This window comes from Orcinus orca, chromosome 3, assembly GCF_937001465.1.
Source record: "Orcinus orca chromosome 3, mOrcOrc1.1, whole genome shotgun sequence".
Lineage (NCBI taxonomy): Eukaryota > Metazoa > Chordata > Mammalia > Artiodactyla > Delphinidae > Orcinus > Orcinus orca.
This window is the reverse complement of record NC_064561.1, coordinates 133,609,611-133,628,601: the sequence shown is the minus strand read 5'-3', so window position 1 is coordinate 133,628,601 and position 18,991 is coordinate 133,609,611. Positions and strand designations below refer to the sequence as shown.

At 34.4% G+C, this 18,991-nt stretch overlaps 1 protein-coding gene across 1 annotated transcript in view; it reads right to left on the bottom strand.

Annotated features, from left to right (window-relative positions):
* Window positions 1-18,991, bottom strand: part of ADAMTS6 (ADAM metallopeptidase with thrombospondin type 1 motif 6) — a 266,593-nt gene that overhangs the window by 60,706 nt on the left and 186,896 nt on the right. The window contains exons 14-17 of the mRNA XM_004270746.3: window positions 12,866-12,968; window positions 5,381-5,514; window positions 3,624-3,747; window positions 3,019-3,099 (exon numbers count right to left, since the gene is read on the bottom strand). Coding sequence (XP_004270794.1) covers window positions 3,019-3,099; window positions 3,624-3,747; window positions 5,381-5,514; window positions 12,866-12,968 — 442 coding nt within the window. The remainder of the gene's footprint in view (window positions 1-3,018; window positions 3,100-3,623; window positions 3,748-5,380; window positions 5,515-12,865; window positions 12,969-18,991) is intronic.

Here is an 18,991-nt window from a genome sequence, read left to right as displayed (position 1 = left end):
AAGAATGCTAGATTGATTTAACATTTGAAAACCAATCAATGCATTTACTATATTAACGGGAAAGGGAGGAAAAAAAATAACACATGATCATGCAGTAAACCTCAAAACCTATTCATGAAGAAAACTCTCAAAACTAGAAACAGAAGGGAACTTCCTCAACCTGATAAAGGGCATCTACATAAATCTTCTAGCTAACATTATATTTAGTGGTTAAAAAAAAACAAACAAAAAACCCCAAAAAACTGAATTCTTTCCCTTTAAGATAAGCAATAATGAAAGGCTGTCCAGCCTCCTCACTTCTATTCAACATTGTACTGAAGGTCCTGATCACTATTATAAGGCAAGAAAAACAATATAAAAGACATAAATACTGGAAAGATAGAAGTAAAACTGCCTTTGTTGAAGGATGACATGATAATCTATGCTGAAAATCCTAAGAAATGTACAAAGCAACTATCAGAACTAATACATGAGTATAATCAGGACACAGGACATGAGGTCAATACAAAAATAAATCAATTGCTGTATAACAACTGACAATTCAAATATGAGATTAAAATATCAATATCATTTACAATAACATCAAAAAGCATGAAATATTTAGTGATAGATTTTTTAAAGATCTATATGTGCAAGATGTGTACACTGAAAAATAAGCATTACTGAACAAATGTAAAGACTTAAATAAATATACAGGTAAGTCTTTTCACGTATTGGAAGACAATATTTTTAAGATGTCAATTCTCCCCAAATTGATCTATAGATTCCAAATAATCTTTTTGTAGAAATTGACAAGCTGATTCTAAAATGTATATAGAAATGTAAGGGACCTAGAAAAAAAAAATTATTTTGAGAAAGAGGAACAAATTTAAGGACATAATGCTTCCTATTTTCAAGACCTAATGGAAATCTCTATTAATCAACACAGTGTGGTTTTGGTTTAAGGACAGACATACGGAACAATGGGAGGGAACAGAAATAGACCCATACATTCATGTGCAATTGATCTCTACCACAAATGTCAAGGTAATTCAATGGGGGAAATAACATTCTTGAACAAAGGGTGCTATAGTAATTGAATATCCATGTGAAAATAACTGAATTTCAATCCTTACTTTATACCTTACATAAAAACTCAAAATGGACCATATATCTAAATGTAAAAGCTAAACCCATAATTTCTCTAAGACACATTGAAGACAATCTTTGCAATCCTGGGGTAGGCAAAATTTCTAAGATAGGATGTGAAAGCACAAACCATGAAAAAATTAATACATTAGATTTCATCAGAATTAAAAGACACCATTAAGAACAGAAATAAACAAGCCACAGATTAGAAGAAAATATTCATAAACATATATTTGAATAAGACATAACTAGAATATATAAAGAACTCAGAACTTTATAAAAAGAAAAAATGTAAAAATAGGCAAAATATTTGTTTAGACATTTTACAAAAAAAAATATCTACATGGGTAGAGTTAAAAAGACTGACAATACCAAGTACTGACAGGATGTAGAGCAACTGGAACTCTTTTACATTACTGGTGGAAATATAAATGATACAATCACTTTGGAAAACAGTTAATTTAATTAATTTCTTATAAAGTTAAGCATGTACTTATCATATGACCCAGTGATTTCACTCCTAGGCTTTTTATCCAGGAGAAACGAAAACATATGCCTGCACAAAACTTGTCTATGAATGTTCAAAGAAGCTTTATTCATAATAGTTGAAGACTGACAATGACCCAAATATCCATCAACAAGTGAGTGGATAAATAAATTATGGTATATCCAAACAATGGAATACTATTTGGCAATAAAAAGGAATGAACTTCAGATACACTCAACAATATAGATGAATCTCAAAAACATTATGTTATGAATGAAAAAAAAGCCAGATATAAGAGTGCATACTATATGATCTTATTTATGTGAAATTCCAGAATAAATAAAAGTAAAATAATAAAATGTCAGAAAAGAGATCAATGTTTTCTGAGGCTAAGGCTAGGGGGACTTGACTGCAAAGGGTAATGAGAGGATGTTTTGGAGTCATAGAAATGTTCTACATCTTGGTTGTGGTATTTATATGTATATCTATATCTATATATATAAAGAGAGAGATACAGATAAAATTGTAAATACTTTGTGAACTATACACTTATAATGGATGCATTTTATTATATGTAAATTATACCTCATTAAAATTGATTTTAAAAAATCAACTATGGGGCTTCCCTGGTGGCGCAGTGGTTGAGAGTCTGCCTGCCGAAGCAGGGGACACGGGTTCGTGCCCCGGTCTGGGAAGATCCCACATGCCGTGGAGTGGCTGGGCCCGTGAGCCATGGCTGCTGAGCCTGCGCATCCGGAGCCTGTGCTCCACAACGGGAGAGGCCACAACAGTGAGAGGCCCGCATACCGCAAAAAAAAAAAAAAGAAAAAAAAAAAATCAACTATGGGACTTCCCTGGTAGCACAGGGGACATGGATTCAATCCCTGGTCTGGGAAGATCCCACATGCCGCAGAGCAACTAAGCCCATGCACCACAACTACTGAGCCTGCACTTTAGAGCCCGTGAGCCACAACTACTGAAGCCCACTCACCACGACTACTGAAGCCCAAGCGCTCTAGGGCCCACGTGCCGCAACTACTGAGCCCGCGCACTGCAACTACTGAAGCCCATGCACCTAGAGCCCGTGCTCCGCAACAAGAAGCCACTTCAATGAGAAGCCCGTGCACCACAACGAAGAATAGCCCCCGCTCACTGCAACTAGAGAAAGCCTGTGCACAGCAATGAAGACTCAATGCAGCCAAAAATTAAAAAAAAAAAAAAAAAAATCAACTAACCCAGTGAAGAGTAAGCTATAAACTACTAATTTTTTTGTTTAGTTCTTTCATGTGGATCTTCTTTTTAACATGAAAGTGTTCTACCTCAAAGCAGTATGTCTTTTCCTTCATGATACTGTGGTGCTTTTCCTCATTTATTTTTAAAATCTAGCAAAATATGCTACTTACCAATATAGTTCTTTGACATGGCAACTTCTCTGACTTCAATGTGAACAGAGCCTCTTGGTATCTGCACTACTTCCATGTAGCCTGGAACACAGAAGACAGCCAGTAATAAGCAGCATCTGGAGCTTTCATCAGAAAATGAGTGTTTAGTAAGCATTCAGTAATAACAGTTTCCTTATTCTTCCATGCTTCCTTTTGTACTTTATAAATTGTGAATAATGAGCAAATTCCCCTTTGGGTTCATGAATACATCTAAGAGTATTTTTCTTTTCCTCTAAAATTATCTCAAGATATCTTTAAAGTCTCAAGATATATAATATTGGTTCATTTTTTTTTTTTCCCTCAACACATGGCGCCCACTTCAAGGCTCTGTGGGAATTCCCATCTTAAAGAAACGTGGCTAAATGAAGTCAAGTAGAAATGGAATAATATGTCCTTAAAATATCTAACCTGAAGCCATATTTAATATTTAAAGGACTGAAAGCAATTTGGGGGAAAACCACTGTCTGCCTGAATAAAGAAATTTTTTAAATAAGGGGGGAAATCAAATATTTTGGCTATTCCAAGTACACCAGAGGTGTGAGGAAGAGTTCTTTCTACACACTCACCTCCTCTGGGCAACGAATCATTGAAGAACCCTTCAATGGCATCACATGTGCTTCCATCCCCTCCACAGACTCGACATCTATCTTCCCTAGCATCGGATCCCAAAATATTATCACAACCTACATGCTGAAAACAGAGAAGAATATTCAGTGTGTCAAAAAGAGGAGGAGCTCTTGGACCCACTAACCAAATGAATATAACTTATTTATTTACGTGTTTTTCCAGTACAGGAAATCTAAACAGGAAATACTTTCCTCTTTCCACTTATACCTTCATTCCCTAAGTAATTCTAGCTAACACTTCTCAACACGTAAGTTTAAAGAAAAAAATTCTGATTTCCCCAGGAATGTACACCTGTATTTCTAGCTTAGACTTCTTCTTCATGTATGGATACCAGGCTCCAATTCTTAAAATATTGTAATTTGTTGGCAATGGGCTCTTACTTATACCCTCAATTAAGAAATGCAAGAACTAAGAAAAAATGGCATATGGTCCTACACAACAAGGGTTATAACAACAAGAGTCTTGACTGAGCACTATGGTTTGCCCTTTCTAAACCACTGGCTCTTTTGGATATCCAATTTTTAGTGTTAGTGTCAAGGATTAGTTGTGGAATTCATGCCTGAGGAAATCTCTAAAAATGAATGAATACCTGTTTCCATTAGCTGAATAAAATTACCATAAAGAAAAGGAGATGTAAACATGAAATTTTATTGTAGAAGCTGAAATTCTACCTTTCAATTTTGTATTTAATCATAGAAATGTGGCCTTCATATATTGTTGGCATATTTTGGCACTTAAATTTGTAATTTGACTTTTAGCCATTAATACCAGGCATGCAATGTCTGAATATAACCTGTGCCTGGGTCTTGGTTATCTGAAAAACATTTTTATACCGTCCCAGAAATAACTTTTTCTTCAAGTAAGTAAATAAACACACACACACACACACACACACACACACACACACACACACACACACAGTGCAACATCAGATACATTTGGACACAAGTTAACCAGAAGGACAGAAACTTGTAAGAAATTATGAGACTAACTAAAATAGACAGTGTTTTTTTATCTCATCTTTCTCAGTTTCTGGCATTTAGTTTTATGTTTCTCTTTAAGGTCAAACAAAAGCAGACAAGGAAAAAAGTTAAGAAAACAGTGTTTTTTGTGGCTAATTTCTTATGATAAGATTCATACACAGGTCTAGGAAAATACCATGGATTTGCTCCTGCAATTCCCAACTGTTCTGGTTAATTCTCTGAAGTAAATGCATTAATAAGAGTAATTCTATAGCAAAAACCATTATAAATGCTTCAAAAGAAGACAAAATGGGAAGAGCATAGCTGTTTTACACTTTGAGGAAATATTTTGCTATGAAATATATCAAATAATCTTTCATTGAGAACACACAGTAGACATATGAATGAGCTGAATCCTCATTCCCCCTCTTTGCTATCATCTTGTTTGTAAACAGAAGAATAATGGAAATTAAATTCCAAAATATCTTCATAGCTCTAGCAATCCCTATAAACATAACTAGAACACCAGAATAAATCACACTTGCATGGTGCTTGAAGGTGAATGGATAATTCTACCTTTAACTATGTATATTTCCTTACTGAAAATTAAATTAAAATGCAGCCCTTTATTAAAAATTAGCATAGTATTAATTACGAGCTACTATATGAGAAAAAAAAAGACAGAAGTCTCAAAAACCCCAACAAAAAGCAATGAAATTCATAATCTGAGCAACCTTGCATTCTCCATTGATACAGATATCCAGTGAATCTGCATTGCACTGAGTCCCATCAATCACCGCAGGGGCACGTTCAGTGTAGAAATTGTAACCTTCAGCCAAGCAGTTTAACGCACAAGGTTTTACCCCACCTGGACAAATATAGTAGAAGAGAAATAAATGGAGTGGTTCTCCTAAGGAACAGTGATTCAGTATCATCCACAGCATATTTACGATTGATAACAGACCATCACTCTCTGACTATATACCTAGATGTGTAGGTTTCTTTTCTTCTTTGCTAAAATTTCATGTTTACTTTCATTGCTTGTGCAACTTGAAGGAGGACCTGCTGAGTAATCTTAAGGTTTTAAAATTTCAGGTATTTCCCATATATATTTTCAATATATTTTAGGTCAAAAGGGATCGCAGTGGAGGTAACTGAATGTTGAAAAAAATGGATGAAATAAAAGCAATTTTGAAAAACTAAAAAAATAAAGTTTAGGAAGGCCTTGAGAATGACTTTGTATGACAAATAGAAATTTATGCAAATTATATCACTTGTTACTGAATACGATACAAAAACTGCTACTTCAAGCAGAGATATGGTAATTATAAAATAAAAGTAAACTTAGAGCTGCTTTAAACATATATTCCATGAAAGTGGCTCTAGCATGGAGATAAATTCTTATGAGATTAGCAAGTCAAAGATAAAATTAATTATAGCACTAAATTTGAAAAGTTCTTATGAGATTAATAAATCAAAGATAAATATCGGGTTGGCCAAAAAGTTCGTTTGGGTTTTTCTGTAAGATGGCCAACCCAATATTACATAGCATCAAACATTTTTAGTTTAAATAAACTGAATAAAAACTAAAAGAAATAAACTTGAATAATTTTTTAAAAATCTAACTTTATATTGTGAATAAATGCATACACTAACTTGAGAATTTTCATTTTGTAACTTGAAATTTGTATTTCAATAGCTGTGTGTGTATTTCAAGGTTGACGTGAAAAATAGGTATAAATAGTAGCAATTTTAAAAAAACAAGCAGATTACATATCATAACTTCTCAGTATATTGGAAAAGTAGCAATCAATATGGATTTATTTTATTCAAAACTGAACATAAAAAAGCTATTTATAAAAATGTAATTATTGATTAAAATTAGGACTTAAAAATACTTTCTGTTGAACCTTTGTTCCATGATGTTTAAAACATTTTGGCCTTATTATAATGATCTGATAAAATTTCTTTGAAATAAAGAAGACTTCCTCTAAAAAAGAAAATTAGACAGAAAGATGAAATGACATGCCTAGGTCTTAGTGAAGGCAGAAACCAGGTTTCTACGGGGTGAAGTAAAAGAGAAGTCAACTGAGTGATGGAGACAATGATAAATTATAGAGAGAACAATTGATTAAAGTAGATCACTGTTACAGTTGACTTTTGTCATGTAAGAAGATGGCCCAATATTGTCAGACATTGTTTTTTCAAGAGGAGATGAAAACCTAGACTTTAAAAATATAAACTCTTGGGCTTCCCTGGTGGCACAGTGGTTGAGAGTCCACCTGCCGATGCAGGGGACACGGGTTTGTGCCCCGGTCCGGGAAGATCCCACATGCTGCAGAGCGGCTGGGCCCGTGGGCCATGGCCGCTGAGCCTGCGCGTCCGGAGCCTGTGCTCCACAATGGGAGAGGCCACAACAGTGATAGGCCCACATACCGCAAAAAAAAAAAAAAAAAAAAAAAAAAAAAATATATATATATATATATATAAACACTCTTCTTGGAAACTCATAAAAAGTTTTCAAAAATACTGTGGAGGCTAAAACATGTATATAAGTAAAAACGGTTCCTGAACTGCCAGTTTGCAACCTCTGGCTGAAGTCTGTGTTTTCTTCCATTTTCAAAGTCTACAGGCTATAGAACTTCTATATAACATAATGTTATTATTAGGCTTAGGTTAATGATACATTTTGCTGTACTGAGAACAGAAATAACAAGTAATAAATAAAATAATTTCTTCCTGAACTGATAATCAAGGTATTATATTTATTTTTATAAGATTCTCATGAATAAAATTGCTCTAAATTTCCACAGATCTAACTGGGATTTTTTTTTTCATTACTACCCAGTGTAGTTCTTTCGCCATTTTTTATTGTAATGCTTTGGAATTTAATGCAGCTTTTTATGCACCAGACTATAAAAAGAGAACATGAGTCTTTTATTTACACAATTTTAGTATTAATTATGTAAGGTAGTATTTGATAGGCAGAACACATAAATGCTCTGGTTGTATTCCTTAGCCCACTGCACTGTGTGATAATAATACAAATATATTTATTCTTCCTTTATTGCTGAAGATGTGTTCAGCTTCCTCTGCTACAATAAGTTTTCAGAAGAGGTAATGTTATTATTTCAAGAAGGGATTTAAGATGATTCTCTGAATGGAAGGTCACATTACCAATTACCTTCAGTAAAGCTTATTATGAATTTAGGGTTAATTTACAAAGCACACAATTATCTAGATGCTAATTATTAAATCTGTGAATTATTTCAGAGACTTACTTCTACAGTAAGACAAAACAATCCCAAATGTATATGCACCTAATAAAAGCAATTCAAAATACATGAAGCAAAAACCTACACCCACACACAAAAAGCAAAGCCATAAAACAGTTGAAGATTTTAACACACTTCTCTCAGGAACCGATTAAAAAACCAGAGCAGAAAAAAATCAGAAAGAATATAAAAGATCTGAACAATACTATCATGCAGCTTGACCTTGTTATCATATAGAACACTATATCCAACAACTGGAGAAAACACATCCTTTTCACGTATACATAGAACATTCATCAACCTGGACAATAAGCTGTATCATAAAACAAATTTCAACTATTTTAAAAATTTAAATCATACAGAGTATTCTCTGATCATAATGTAATTAAATGATAAATCAATAACAAAAAAATCTAGAAAAAATCAACAATTTAGAAATAAAAATAACACAGTTCTAAATAACCCCTGGGTCAAAGAAGAAATCACAATGTAAATAAGAAAATATTTTGAACTGAAGGAAATAAAAATACATCAAATGTTAGGAATGCAGAACAGTAAAATAAACCCCTCCCCCCAAATAATAATAAGAGCAAAAAATTAATTAGAAAAAAAGTACTAAAACCAAAAGTTGATTCTTTGAAAAGAGTAATAAAATTGATAAACTTCAAGCAAGAATGATCAAGAAAAAGAGAGAAGATACATATTATCAATAGCAGAAATGGAAGAGTGTATATCACTACAGATCCTATAGATACTAAACAGGATAATAAGAGAATGGTATTATCAATTATCTGCAAATAAATTGGACAACATGGAAGTAACATAAATTTCTTGAAGACACAAATTCAAAAACTGACATAAGAATAAAAAAATCTGAATAGCTCTTTATCCATTAAAGGAGTTGAGTTTGTAATAAAAAAATTATTTTCACAAGAAAATACCGAGCCTAGATGGTTTTATTAGTAAAATCTATTCTAAGGAAGACATATTATCAACCCTACAAACTCCTTCAAGATAAATAAGGATTCTATTTCTGGAAGCCAGAGTAACTCTGATACCAAAACTTATCAAAAACATGACAAGAAAAAAATTTACAAATCAATATTCCTTATGAAGATAGATGTAAACATCCTTAATCAAATATTAGCAATTAAGCCCAATAACAAGATAATAAATAAAAAGATAATAAATCATTATTACATGGGGTTTATCCTGGGAGTAAAATGTCAGTTTGACCTTATAAAATCTATCAACTAAGTCACTATATTAACAGAATAAAGAAGAAAAACACATATAATTAATACATGCACAAATTGTACTGAAGGGCCAAGTCAGTGAATTAAGGCAAGAAAATAAAATAAAAAGGTCCAAAGATTGAAAATAATAATCTCTATTTCCAGATAACATGACTATTTACCAAGAAAATTCTAAACAATCTACAAAACAACTATTAGAACTAGTAAGGGAATTTAGAAGGGTCACAGAATACAAAGTTAATATGTAAAAATCAATTGAAACAATTGAAAATAAAAAATTCTAAACTTTTATTTACAGTAGTGTCAAAACCATAAATTACTCAGGAATAGATTTAACAGAAGATGTGCATGACCTTACACCTAAAACTATAAAGCATAGGTGAGAGAAATTAAGGAAAACATGGAGAGATATACCATGTTCATAAATTGGAAAATTCAATATTGTTAGTATACCAGTTTTTCCTCAATTGATATAAAGATTCAACATGACAAGAATCATAAACCCAACATGTTCTTCTGTAACCATTAACAACTGATTCTAAAATTTATATGGAAATGCAAAGCACTTAGAATATACAAAGGACTCTTAAAAAAAAGATCAAAGTAGGAGGAGCTTACACTACCCATGTCCAAGACTCTACAGTTAATCAAGTCAGTGTGGTACCAGCATAGGATTGACAAATAGATCAATGAAACAAAATAGAGTCTATAAATACACTAAAAATACATACCATACCCCGAAATTATTTTTAGACTGTAGATCTAAATATAAAGATCAAAACCATAGGCTTTTAGAAGAAAATATCTTCCTGAGTTAAGGTAGGCAAAGATTTCTAAGACAGGACATAGAACACAATGACCATAAAATTTAAAAAAAATAGAATTCATCAAAATTAAAATCTTATACTCATCCAGAACACCATTTAAAACATAAAGAAAAGCAAAGAAAGTAAAGAAAGCCATAGGCTGTGAGAAAATACTTGTAAAACCTATCTGATAAATGAACCACTTGAGAATAAAAAGATAAATAACCAATTTAAAAATAGGCAAAGGCAAGAGGCACATGCTGCTCAACATCACTAATTATTAGAAAAATGAAAATCAAAACTACAATGAGGTATCACCTCACACCAGTTAGAATGGGCATCATCAGAAAATCTACAAACAACAAATGCTGGACGGGGTGTGAGAAAAGGGAACCCTCTTGCACTGTTGGTGGGAATGTAAATTGATACAGCCACTATGGAGAGCAGTATGGAGGTTCCTTAAGAAACTAAAAATAGAATTACCATATGATCCAGCAATCCCACTACTGGGCATATACCCAGAGAAAACCATAATTCAAAAAGACACATGCACCCCAATGTTCATTGCAGCATTATTTACAATAGCTAGGTCATGGAAGCAACCTAAATGTTCATCGACAGATGAATGGATAAAGAAGATGTGGTACATATATACAGTGGAATATTACTCAGCCATAAAAAGGAATGAAATTGGGTCATTTGTAGAGATGTGGATGGACCTAGAGACTGCCATACAGAATGAAGTAAGTCAGAAAGAAAAAAAAAATTTCGGATATTAATGCACATATGTGGAATCTAGAAAAATGGTCAGATGAGCCGGTTTGCAGGGCATAAATAGAGACACAGATGTAGAGAACAAACGTATGGACACCAAGGGGGGAAAATGGCGGGGGGGGTGGGAGTGGTGGTGTGATGAATTGGGCAATTGGGATTGACATGTATACACTGATGTGTATAAAATTGATGACTAATAAGAACCTGCTGTATAAAAAATAAATAAATAAAATTCAAAAAATAATAGGTAAAAGATTTGAACAAACATTTTATAAATGAGGATATATAAATGCTCAATAAGCACATGAAAACGTGCTCAACGTATTCAATGATCAGAAAATGCAAATTAAAACTTCACTGAGACAACATTATACACCCACCAGAAGATGACTGAAAACACCAAATGTTGGCAAGAATGGGGAGCAAACAGAACTCTTATACACTGTTGATGGGAGTGTGACTGGTACAATCGCTTTGGAAAAACATCTGGCAGTTTCTTTTAAAACTAAACTCACAGCTACCCTATTGCCCAGCAATTCCACCCCTAAGTATTTACCCAAGAGAAATGAAAACATATGCCCACAAAAAGACATACACAAATGTTCATAGCCACTTATTCATAACAGCTGAAAACTAGGAACAATCAGGTTTCCATCAATAGCAGAATGGATAAACAAACTGGTTAGTACAATGGAATACTGCTCAGCAATTAAAAAAGAATGAACTAATTACATTTGCAAGGACATGGATGGATCTCAAAAACATTAGGCTTAGAGAAGCCTTGGATAAAAGAGTAAATATGCCATGATTTCCTTTACATGAAGTTCTGTAACAGAAAAAACTAACTGATGGTAAGGAAAAAAATCAGAACTGGTTGCCTCTTGGAAGTAGGTAGAGGCAGCTACTAAATGGGAAGAAGTATGAGGACTATGAGAATTTTGGAGGTAATGGTAATGTTCTATAACTCAGTAAGGTTTTACAGGTGTATGCATTTGTCAAAACTCAGGGAAAGTACAGTTAAGTTTTGTGCATTTCATTGTACATAATCTTCCCTGAAAAGAAAAAAGAAAATAAATATTGAACTGTGGTTAAACTTATACAAGCTGAAGCATCTAGAGGAAAGTATACTGATGACTACAATTTACTTTGAAATGCACCTGAAAAATAGAATAAATTAATGAATGGATAGAGAGATGACTAGACATGTAATAAAGACAGTATATTAAAAATATTAATGATAGAATCTTGGTGGTGGGCAGATAGTTGTCACTGCAAAATTGTTTTAATATTGCTCTATGTTGGAAAGTTTTCAAAGTAAGACGTTGGGGGAATTCCCTGGTGGTTTAGTGGTTAGGACTTGGTGCTTCCACTGCTGGGGCCTGGGTTCAATCCCTGGTTGAGGAACTAAGATCCCGAGAGCCATGTGGCATGGCCAAGAAAAAAAACAAAAAACTAACTAAGATATTGGAAAAACAATAAATAAAAGTTTTTTTAAGAGTACATTCTATTTTTCTAAGAGAAAATTTTAACAAAATTTAGTTTGTATTTTGGGAGCGTAAGAAAACTTCTTGTGCTTACAGAGCAATTAGCGTCTGATACTTGCCTAAAATAAAGAGCAAAAAATGTTTCCCTGAAAAAGAACAATAATCATCTATGGAAAGATCCTTGGTCTGTGACCAAGAAAGACACAGATTTTCCTGGCCTCTTTTGAGTTGATTTATATCATTATAATTTGTTTTTAGGGTGATAATTCCACACATTCAATAATTGTAAATTATTATAATATAATGTCTATACACCCCAAGGAAGTCTCAAGAACTCAGAAATATTACTTGGATTTACATTATTTCTAGGAACTTTGTACCTTGTTAAATAGAATTGGGTTTTAAAAAATGATTTCTGATCATTTGTACTAACATATTAACTTTATTACAGGGAAACTAAAACACGAGACCTTTATAGTATTAGAAGCACTTTCCTGTGATTTACAAACACTAATCTTTACTAGTATGTATATGAATGTAAGGCATGTTTGTATGTATTTATATATTCCTTTATATTTGCAAAGCTCTCAAGCATGATGAAAACTCTGCCAGGTTATACATTACCTCCAGTATAGGGTTTCCAGTTATAATACTTTCCACGGAAAGGCATATTGTCAAAGTCTGCACACTGTTTCTCTCGAAAATCTCGGGCCCCCAAAGGACATGGCTAAAATAAAATAAAATCATAAATAGTATGATTGTTGAAAAATACCAAAACCAAGGGACAATGTCCCTAAAATTAAAAGTGCCTGAACTCCATCACATTAGCTTACTCCCTTATTCTCTGGCTATAATTCTGGCATTTGCTTTACTGTTTTACAACCAGTATTATGACTGAAGTGTCTGAATTGTAATCTTAGCCACAGAAGAAATAACTGAAGTAACTTAAACAAAGTTAAGTGTTAGACAGTTTCCATATAACTTTACACTCAGACGCCTCTCATAGTCCACTTTGCAATCAATCCGTCAGGTATCTCCTTATAAACAGACATAAAAACTAGATGAAGAAACTAAAACACAAAATCCTTTTCGGTAACAGTATTTGAGGTCCAGTTGCCACAGCTACTCCCAGCTCTTTATTTTAAGAAATCAAGAGGCAGGTTTGTAACATGACATTCAGCACTATTAATTGTGGTTTGGATCCCAACTACTATAGCTGTTTACTGTCTAGCCCTGACAAAAACCATATTTTAAGATGTGGAATGAACTGGGCAAAATGCTAGGCCTCACGTCTAAACACCTTTAAATTCAAGGAATTTGGACTTATTAAGATTTACATTTAATCTATTAACATCACAGAAAATAAAATACTAAATTTTCAAAACATGTACATGTGTTGGGTGGTGGAGGAGAGAAGGATGTTGAGAGGGTGAAGAGAGGATTATTTGTTTTTAAAAGTTTGGAATGCTTCTTCTACCTAAGTTTTTTAGGGAAGAAAATCTTGCCAATCTAGTTAGGTCTGGATTTCAAATACCACAGGGCCATCCTAAATTTAATCTTAAAGTTCACAAAGAATTAAAAGTATAACTTCTCATAGTGTTTGAGGAAATATGACCTAATTTGACTTATCTTTTAGAATTCTGGAGCAGTAGCACTTAAAAATCAAAGTACTGCTTTTGAAACATGGGTGGGGAAAACATTTCCCTTAAATATGACAGAACAAAATAAGTCATTAGATAAAAGTCTCAATTGTGAATAAATGGCGAGTATGCTACAATCTCAGAGATCATTTTGAGGACATTTTACTACCCTCCCTTAGATCTCTACATTTACTTTATACAGTTTCCTGCGATCAGTACATTGCAAATGGTCCCTTGAAGCATGTGCAAAACTAATAGACCACAAGGTGCAAATATGTGCATGGTCATCATTACTTCCTATATACTGTGGTTAAAATTTCTACCATATCAAGTCCAAAGCCTCATATTCTGAAAATAGTGACAGCAGGTCTACGTTCTGTTATGAGCCTTGCATTTTAAAATATTTTCTGCACGTTAAAATATGACACTGCAATGCTAAACCTAATGGTTCTGCCTGTCGAATTATCCTTATTTACCTTTTAAAAAATGAAAACTATTTACCATAGGTTACATAGTGCATGACGCTGGAAGGATATGCTTCCAGGGTCTTTTGTTTCATGGTGTGCTTATCTTTGAAATAAAGAAATGCTTCCCTTTACAAGCCATTTTCAGGAAATCCCAGAAAATGACCAAGGTTGTCAGTGGCTTTGTCATGTAGCAAGACTAGTTTTTAAGCAAATATCATCAATTTAATAAAACACAGGTAATTTGAAATCTAGCCACAAGTTTTCACATAATACTTAAGTATTTGTAAAGCACCAACCACCTAAAACTTTACCCAAGCATGACTTTCAATCTATTTGGCGTAACAAGATAAAAATGGAAGAGCTACAGCCCTATCTCAGGCAATAAGTATATGACAGCGCATTATAGATTGTCTACAGGTGCTATATATAGGTGAAAGATCAATGCGTCATGTGATTAGTTAGGGAAATATTTGTTGAGGAAGAAAATCTTGAGTATATTATAAGAATTATAAAAAAGTATCATACATACTTATTCTTTATAATATTACAAAGTATTATAGGAACTGAGCTGGTTAAGAAAGAAAAAGGACTTCTATTAAAAGTGAAGCTAAGTAAAGCCATGGGGACAGGAAAGAAAAGGTCATGTTTTGGGAATAGTTGGACAACAGCTATCCCGGATGAAAGAAAGGAACTGTATAGAAGCATAACAGATAACATTTCATAGATAAGGACTGGTTAAAAAAAAAAAAAAGCCCTGAATTAATAAACTAAGGCACTTGATGGCCACTCACTTAAAACAAAACCAAACAGGGACTATCCCTGGTGCTCCAGTGGTTAAGAATCCACCTTCCAATGCAGGGGACGCAGGTTTGATCCCTGGTCGGGGAACCAAGATCCCACATGCTGCCGGGCAACTAAGCCTGTGCACTGCAACTACTGAGACTGAGTGCCGCAACTAGAGAGAAGCCCCGTGCTCTGCAACGAAGAGCCCGCCTGCCACAGTGAAAGATCCCACGTGCTGCAACTAAGACCCGACACAGTCATAAGTAAATAATAAATAAATAAATAAAAAGTCTCTCTTCAAAAAAAAACCCAAAATGAACAAAAATCCTATTCTTGACTATCTTGTAATTATTATCCTAGATAGAAGAGAAGTAAAAGGTCCAAAAGGAGGATATTACTGTTTAATGACAAACTTGGATAACATTTCATAAGATTTCTGATCTATTCTTTTCCTGTGATAACCACTCCCAGGTTCAGCATAATAAAAATATTAACAATAAGAACACCTACTTACCTTTTTCTAAGCATTTAGTAAGTACCTATCTCATGGCACACTGTTCAGAGGTCTCTAGATCTGTATCTATTTAAGCTCTCTCAACACCCTCATAAGGTAGTTATAATTAATAATCCCATTTTATAACTGAGTAAATTGTGTCCAGGAAGGCTGCTTAGTAACAGTTTTAAGGTGCAAAGACACTTCCTGCATCTGAGTGGGGGCCTCCTCTGGACTCTCTAAATGGTACAATAGGTTTTTAAGTTCTTAAGATGTACGAAAACCTTATAGGAGTAACTTGGGTTCTAGACCTAGCCTTGTCTTTACCAGCTACAAGTTTATCTGCTCCAAACTACTTTTTTCTTATTTACAAAATGAGAGGGCTGAAAGTAAGGATTTTGGAGTAAGACAGACCTGGATTCAATTCTAACTTATGTATTTAATTCATAGCCCTCAGCAATGTACTTAATTTTCCAAGCCTCATCTATAAACTGGAGATAACACTAGTATTTACTCAGTAGGTGAGGATTCATGTAAATTGTTTAGCTCTTTACCTGGTACTGGTAGCACTCAATAACCATTAGCAGTTGTGTGGTCTTTGGTCTAGGCATCCTTAGACTCATTCCTCACCATTCTCTTGCTCTGCTCTTTATGTCGGGGGAACAAATCTGCAGGCTCCATTTCCTAGGCCTCTGTGTCAGCTGACTTCTGGTTGAGTTCAGGCAATGGAAGGCACTAGTGGGAGAAGCCAGGGTATTTCTCTCATTTCCTCTCTACCTCAAGCAGCATCTTAGGCAGAAGCAGAATATTTTTGTGGCTCCAATATCAGACAACAGCCACCCCCACCCCCAATTGTATGGTTCCAGATTCTGCTGTGTGATTTCAGCCTCTAGGCTTTAATAAAACTACCTCCTTCCTATGTTTTTCTGGTAGGAGTGGTGGTATCTTTCTGCTGATGCTGATCTATGGGCTTGTCAGCCTCTTCCATTATCCACGTAACCAATTCTTTGCATTAGATTCCCTCTGTTTAAATATTTAGAGTGGTTTATATTATTATGGTTGGATCTTTACAGATAAAATAGTTGATGATGATGATGATGATGATGAAGAAGGAGAAAAGAAGGAGGAGAAGGAGGAGGAGATAGTAGTAGTGGTAGTGGTACTTGGGAGACTGAATAGAGATATGTTTCCTTGTGTTATATTTTGCAATTTATTGGTTAAGGGCAGAGGTTGGCAAACTTTTTCTGTCAAGGGCCACACAGTAAATATGTTAGACTTTGTGGGCCATATAACCTCTGATACAACTACTCAACTGTGATATAGTGTAAAAGAAGCCATAAACATTATGTAAATGACAGTCAGGGCTGTGTTCCACTAAAATCTTATTTACAAAAAGAGGCAATGGGCCAAATTTGACCCAGAAGGTGCAATTTGCCAACCCCTGATTTCGGGTGTTAACATATAGATACAAATGTCTGGCAGCATTTTGCAGAAGAACCAAGCTCAATTATTAATTTTTGAGTCAATACAGAATCATACACTTTTAAGAACTGATGTCAGAATATAATATAATTTGCAGAAAACTCTTAAACTTCCTGTACAGTTACCCCCAAAGTGGTCACACAATCTGTATAATCTACAGAAAGATAGATCAAATACTTTTCAGACAGCTGCAATTATCATCTGGTTCTTTCTTTCAGCCAAAATCTGTCTTCCTTCCCATAACCCAGTGGTCTTGCGCCTTTCTTCTGGACCCACACTGAACAAATCTAATCCCTTATTGAAAGGTATCTAGACCTTGATGGCTTTCCTATGGGGACATAATAACTTGTCATTAGTACTCTTAAAACCAGGCACCAAGAACTGGCCTGAAGTGTCTTTTTTATATTCAGCAAATATATATAAAAAGCTTTTATATATAACATAGGATTCTAGGCTCTGGAGAATAAACCAATCAGATTAGGTCCCTGCTTTCCTGGAGCCCACTGTAGCTGGAGATGAGAAAGAAGAAAAATAAAGCAGGGTACTAAGGTGGCGGGGTGGGCTGGGCGCGGGTGAGGGAGTTGTTTTAAATGGTAGAGCAAGAGAAATTCTCTCTGATAAGGTGGCACTTGAGCAGAAAGTTAAAAGAAACTGAGGAAGTGACTTACATATAAACCTGTGAAAAGAGTGTTCCAGGAAACATTAAATGCAAAAGCCCTGAGGCAGGAGTGTTTAGGATGTTCACAGAAAAACATGGAAGATGGAAGGTGCTGTAAATTGGAAACTGTAGTAGACTTGGGGACTTGATCCCATGCCTTTCTGTTTCTAGCATATTATCAGCTAGTGTTCTGTTCTCTTGATTTAAATGTTTCCTTCAGTGAATGCTCTGAATCTTGTGTTGATTAGAAATAAGCTCAGTAGGAGTTGTGTATTCCGGCTGCAAAGAATGAGAGAGATCAAAGAAAAGAGTAATTTCTTAAGGAAAAATTACATAAAATATATTTTTGTTTTGTTTAAGAATAGTGGAGAGTTTAGGGAGTAATGCTTTTTAAGTTACTCAAGTATAATAAATGTTGACACTATGCAGAAACCGCAACAGAAAACAGTAGGCATAAGCAACAAATTTTTAAAGTGAAGCCTGACAGGTTTTCAGCCTCCTAGTGTTAACACTTATCAAGCATCCTCTTCTAAAAAGTAACCAGCAGGGCCCCACATAAATCCAGAAAGCAACACTGCAGGTCTCAGTATCTTTTGATCTTAGTATTTTCAAAGATACAAAAAGTTAATACTAGTATCTTTTTTCACTACTTTTTTTTTAGAGAAATATGTAAGTTAGCACATTCTATAGACTATCTTATGCTTCCAGTTATACTGATAGATTAAAAAAAAAAATTCCTTGGGGCATAAACGTTGCTGCAGAAAGAAATCTCAGCTTCTGCTGACCAACTGTCCAGGGGCATTTCTGTTACTAGAGTTGTAATCTGGATTTTACCCCAAAGAATAGGTGACCTTGGAAAGTCCCGGAATCTCTTTGTGCCTTCTTTTCTTCATTTGCAAAATACACCCCAAATACCCTTACCTTAAAGAGCAATACATCCCAAAATGTTTTCCAAATGAGGAAAACTCTGCAAATACTGTATTATGTCTTATGGGTAATAAAGAGTGAGAAGCAAGCCGAGAATGAAACTCTTTCCCCCCTTTCCCTTTCCTGTTTTCTTCCTAAAAAAAGATGCGTAGGCTGGGAAGATACCAGCATTCCTACAGGCTGGGAAGATGCCAGGATTCCTACAGCCTCAGGGAACACAGCAAAATGAGCAAAACTGGCATTTTGTTCTTCTACTCCCCTTCTCTCTCTTTCCCACCTTCTGCTTCTTCTTCCTTTCTT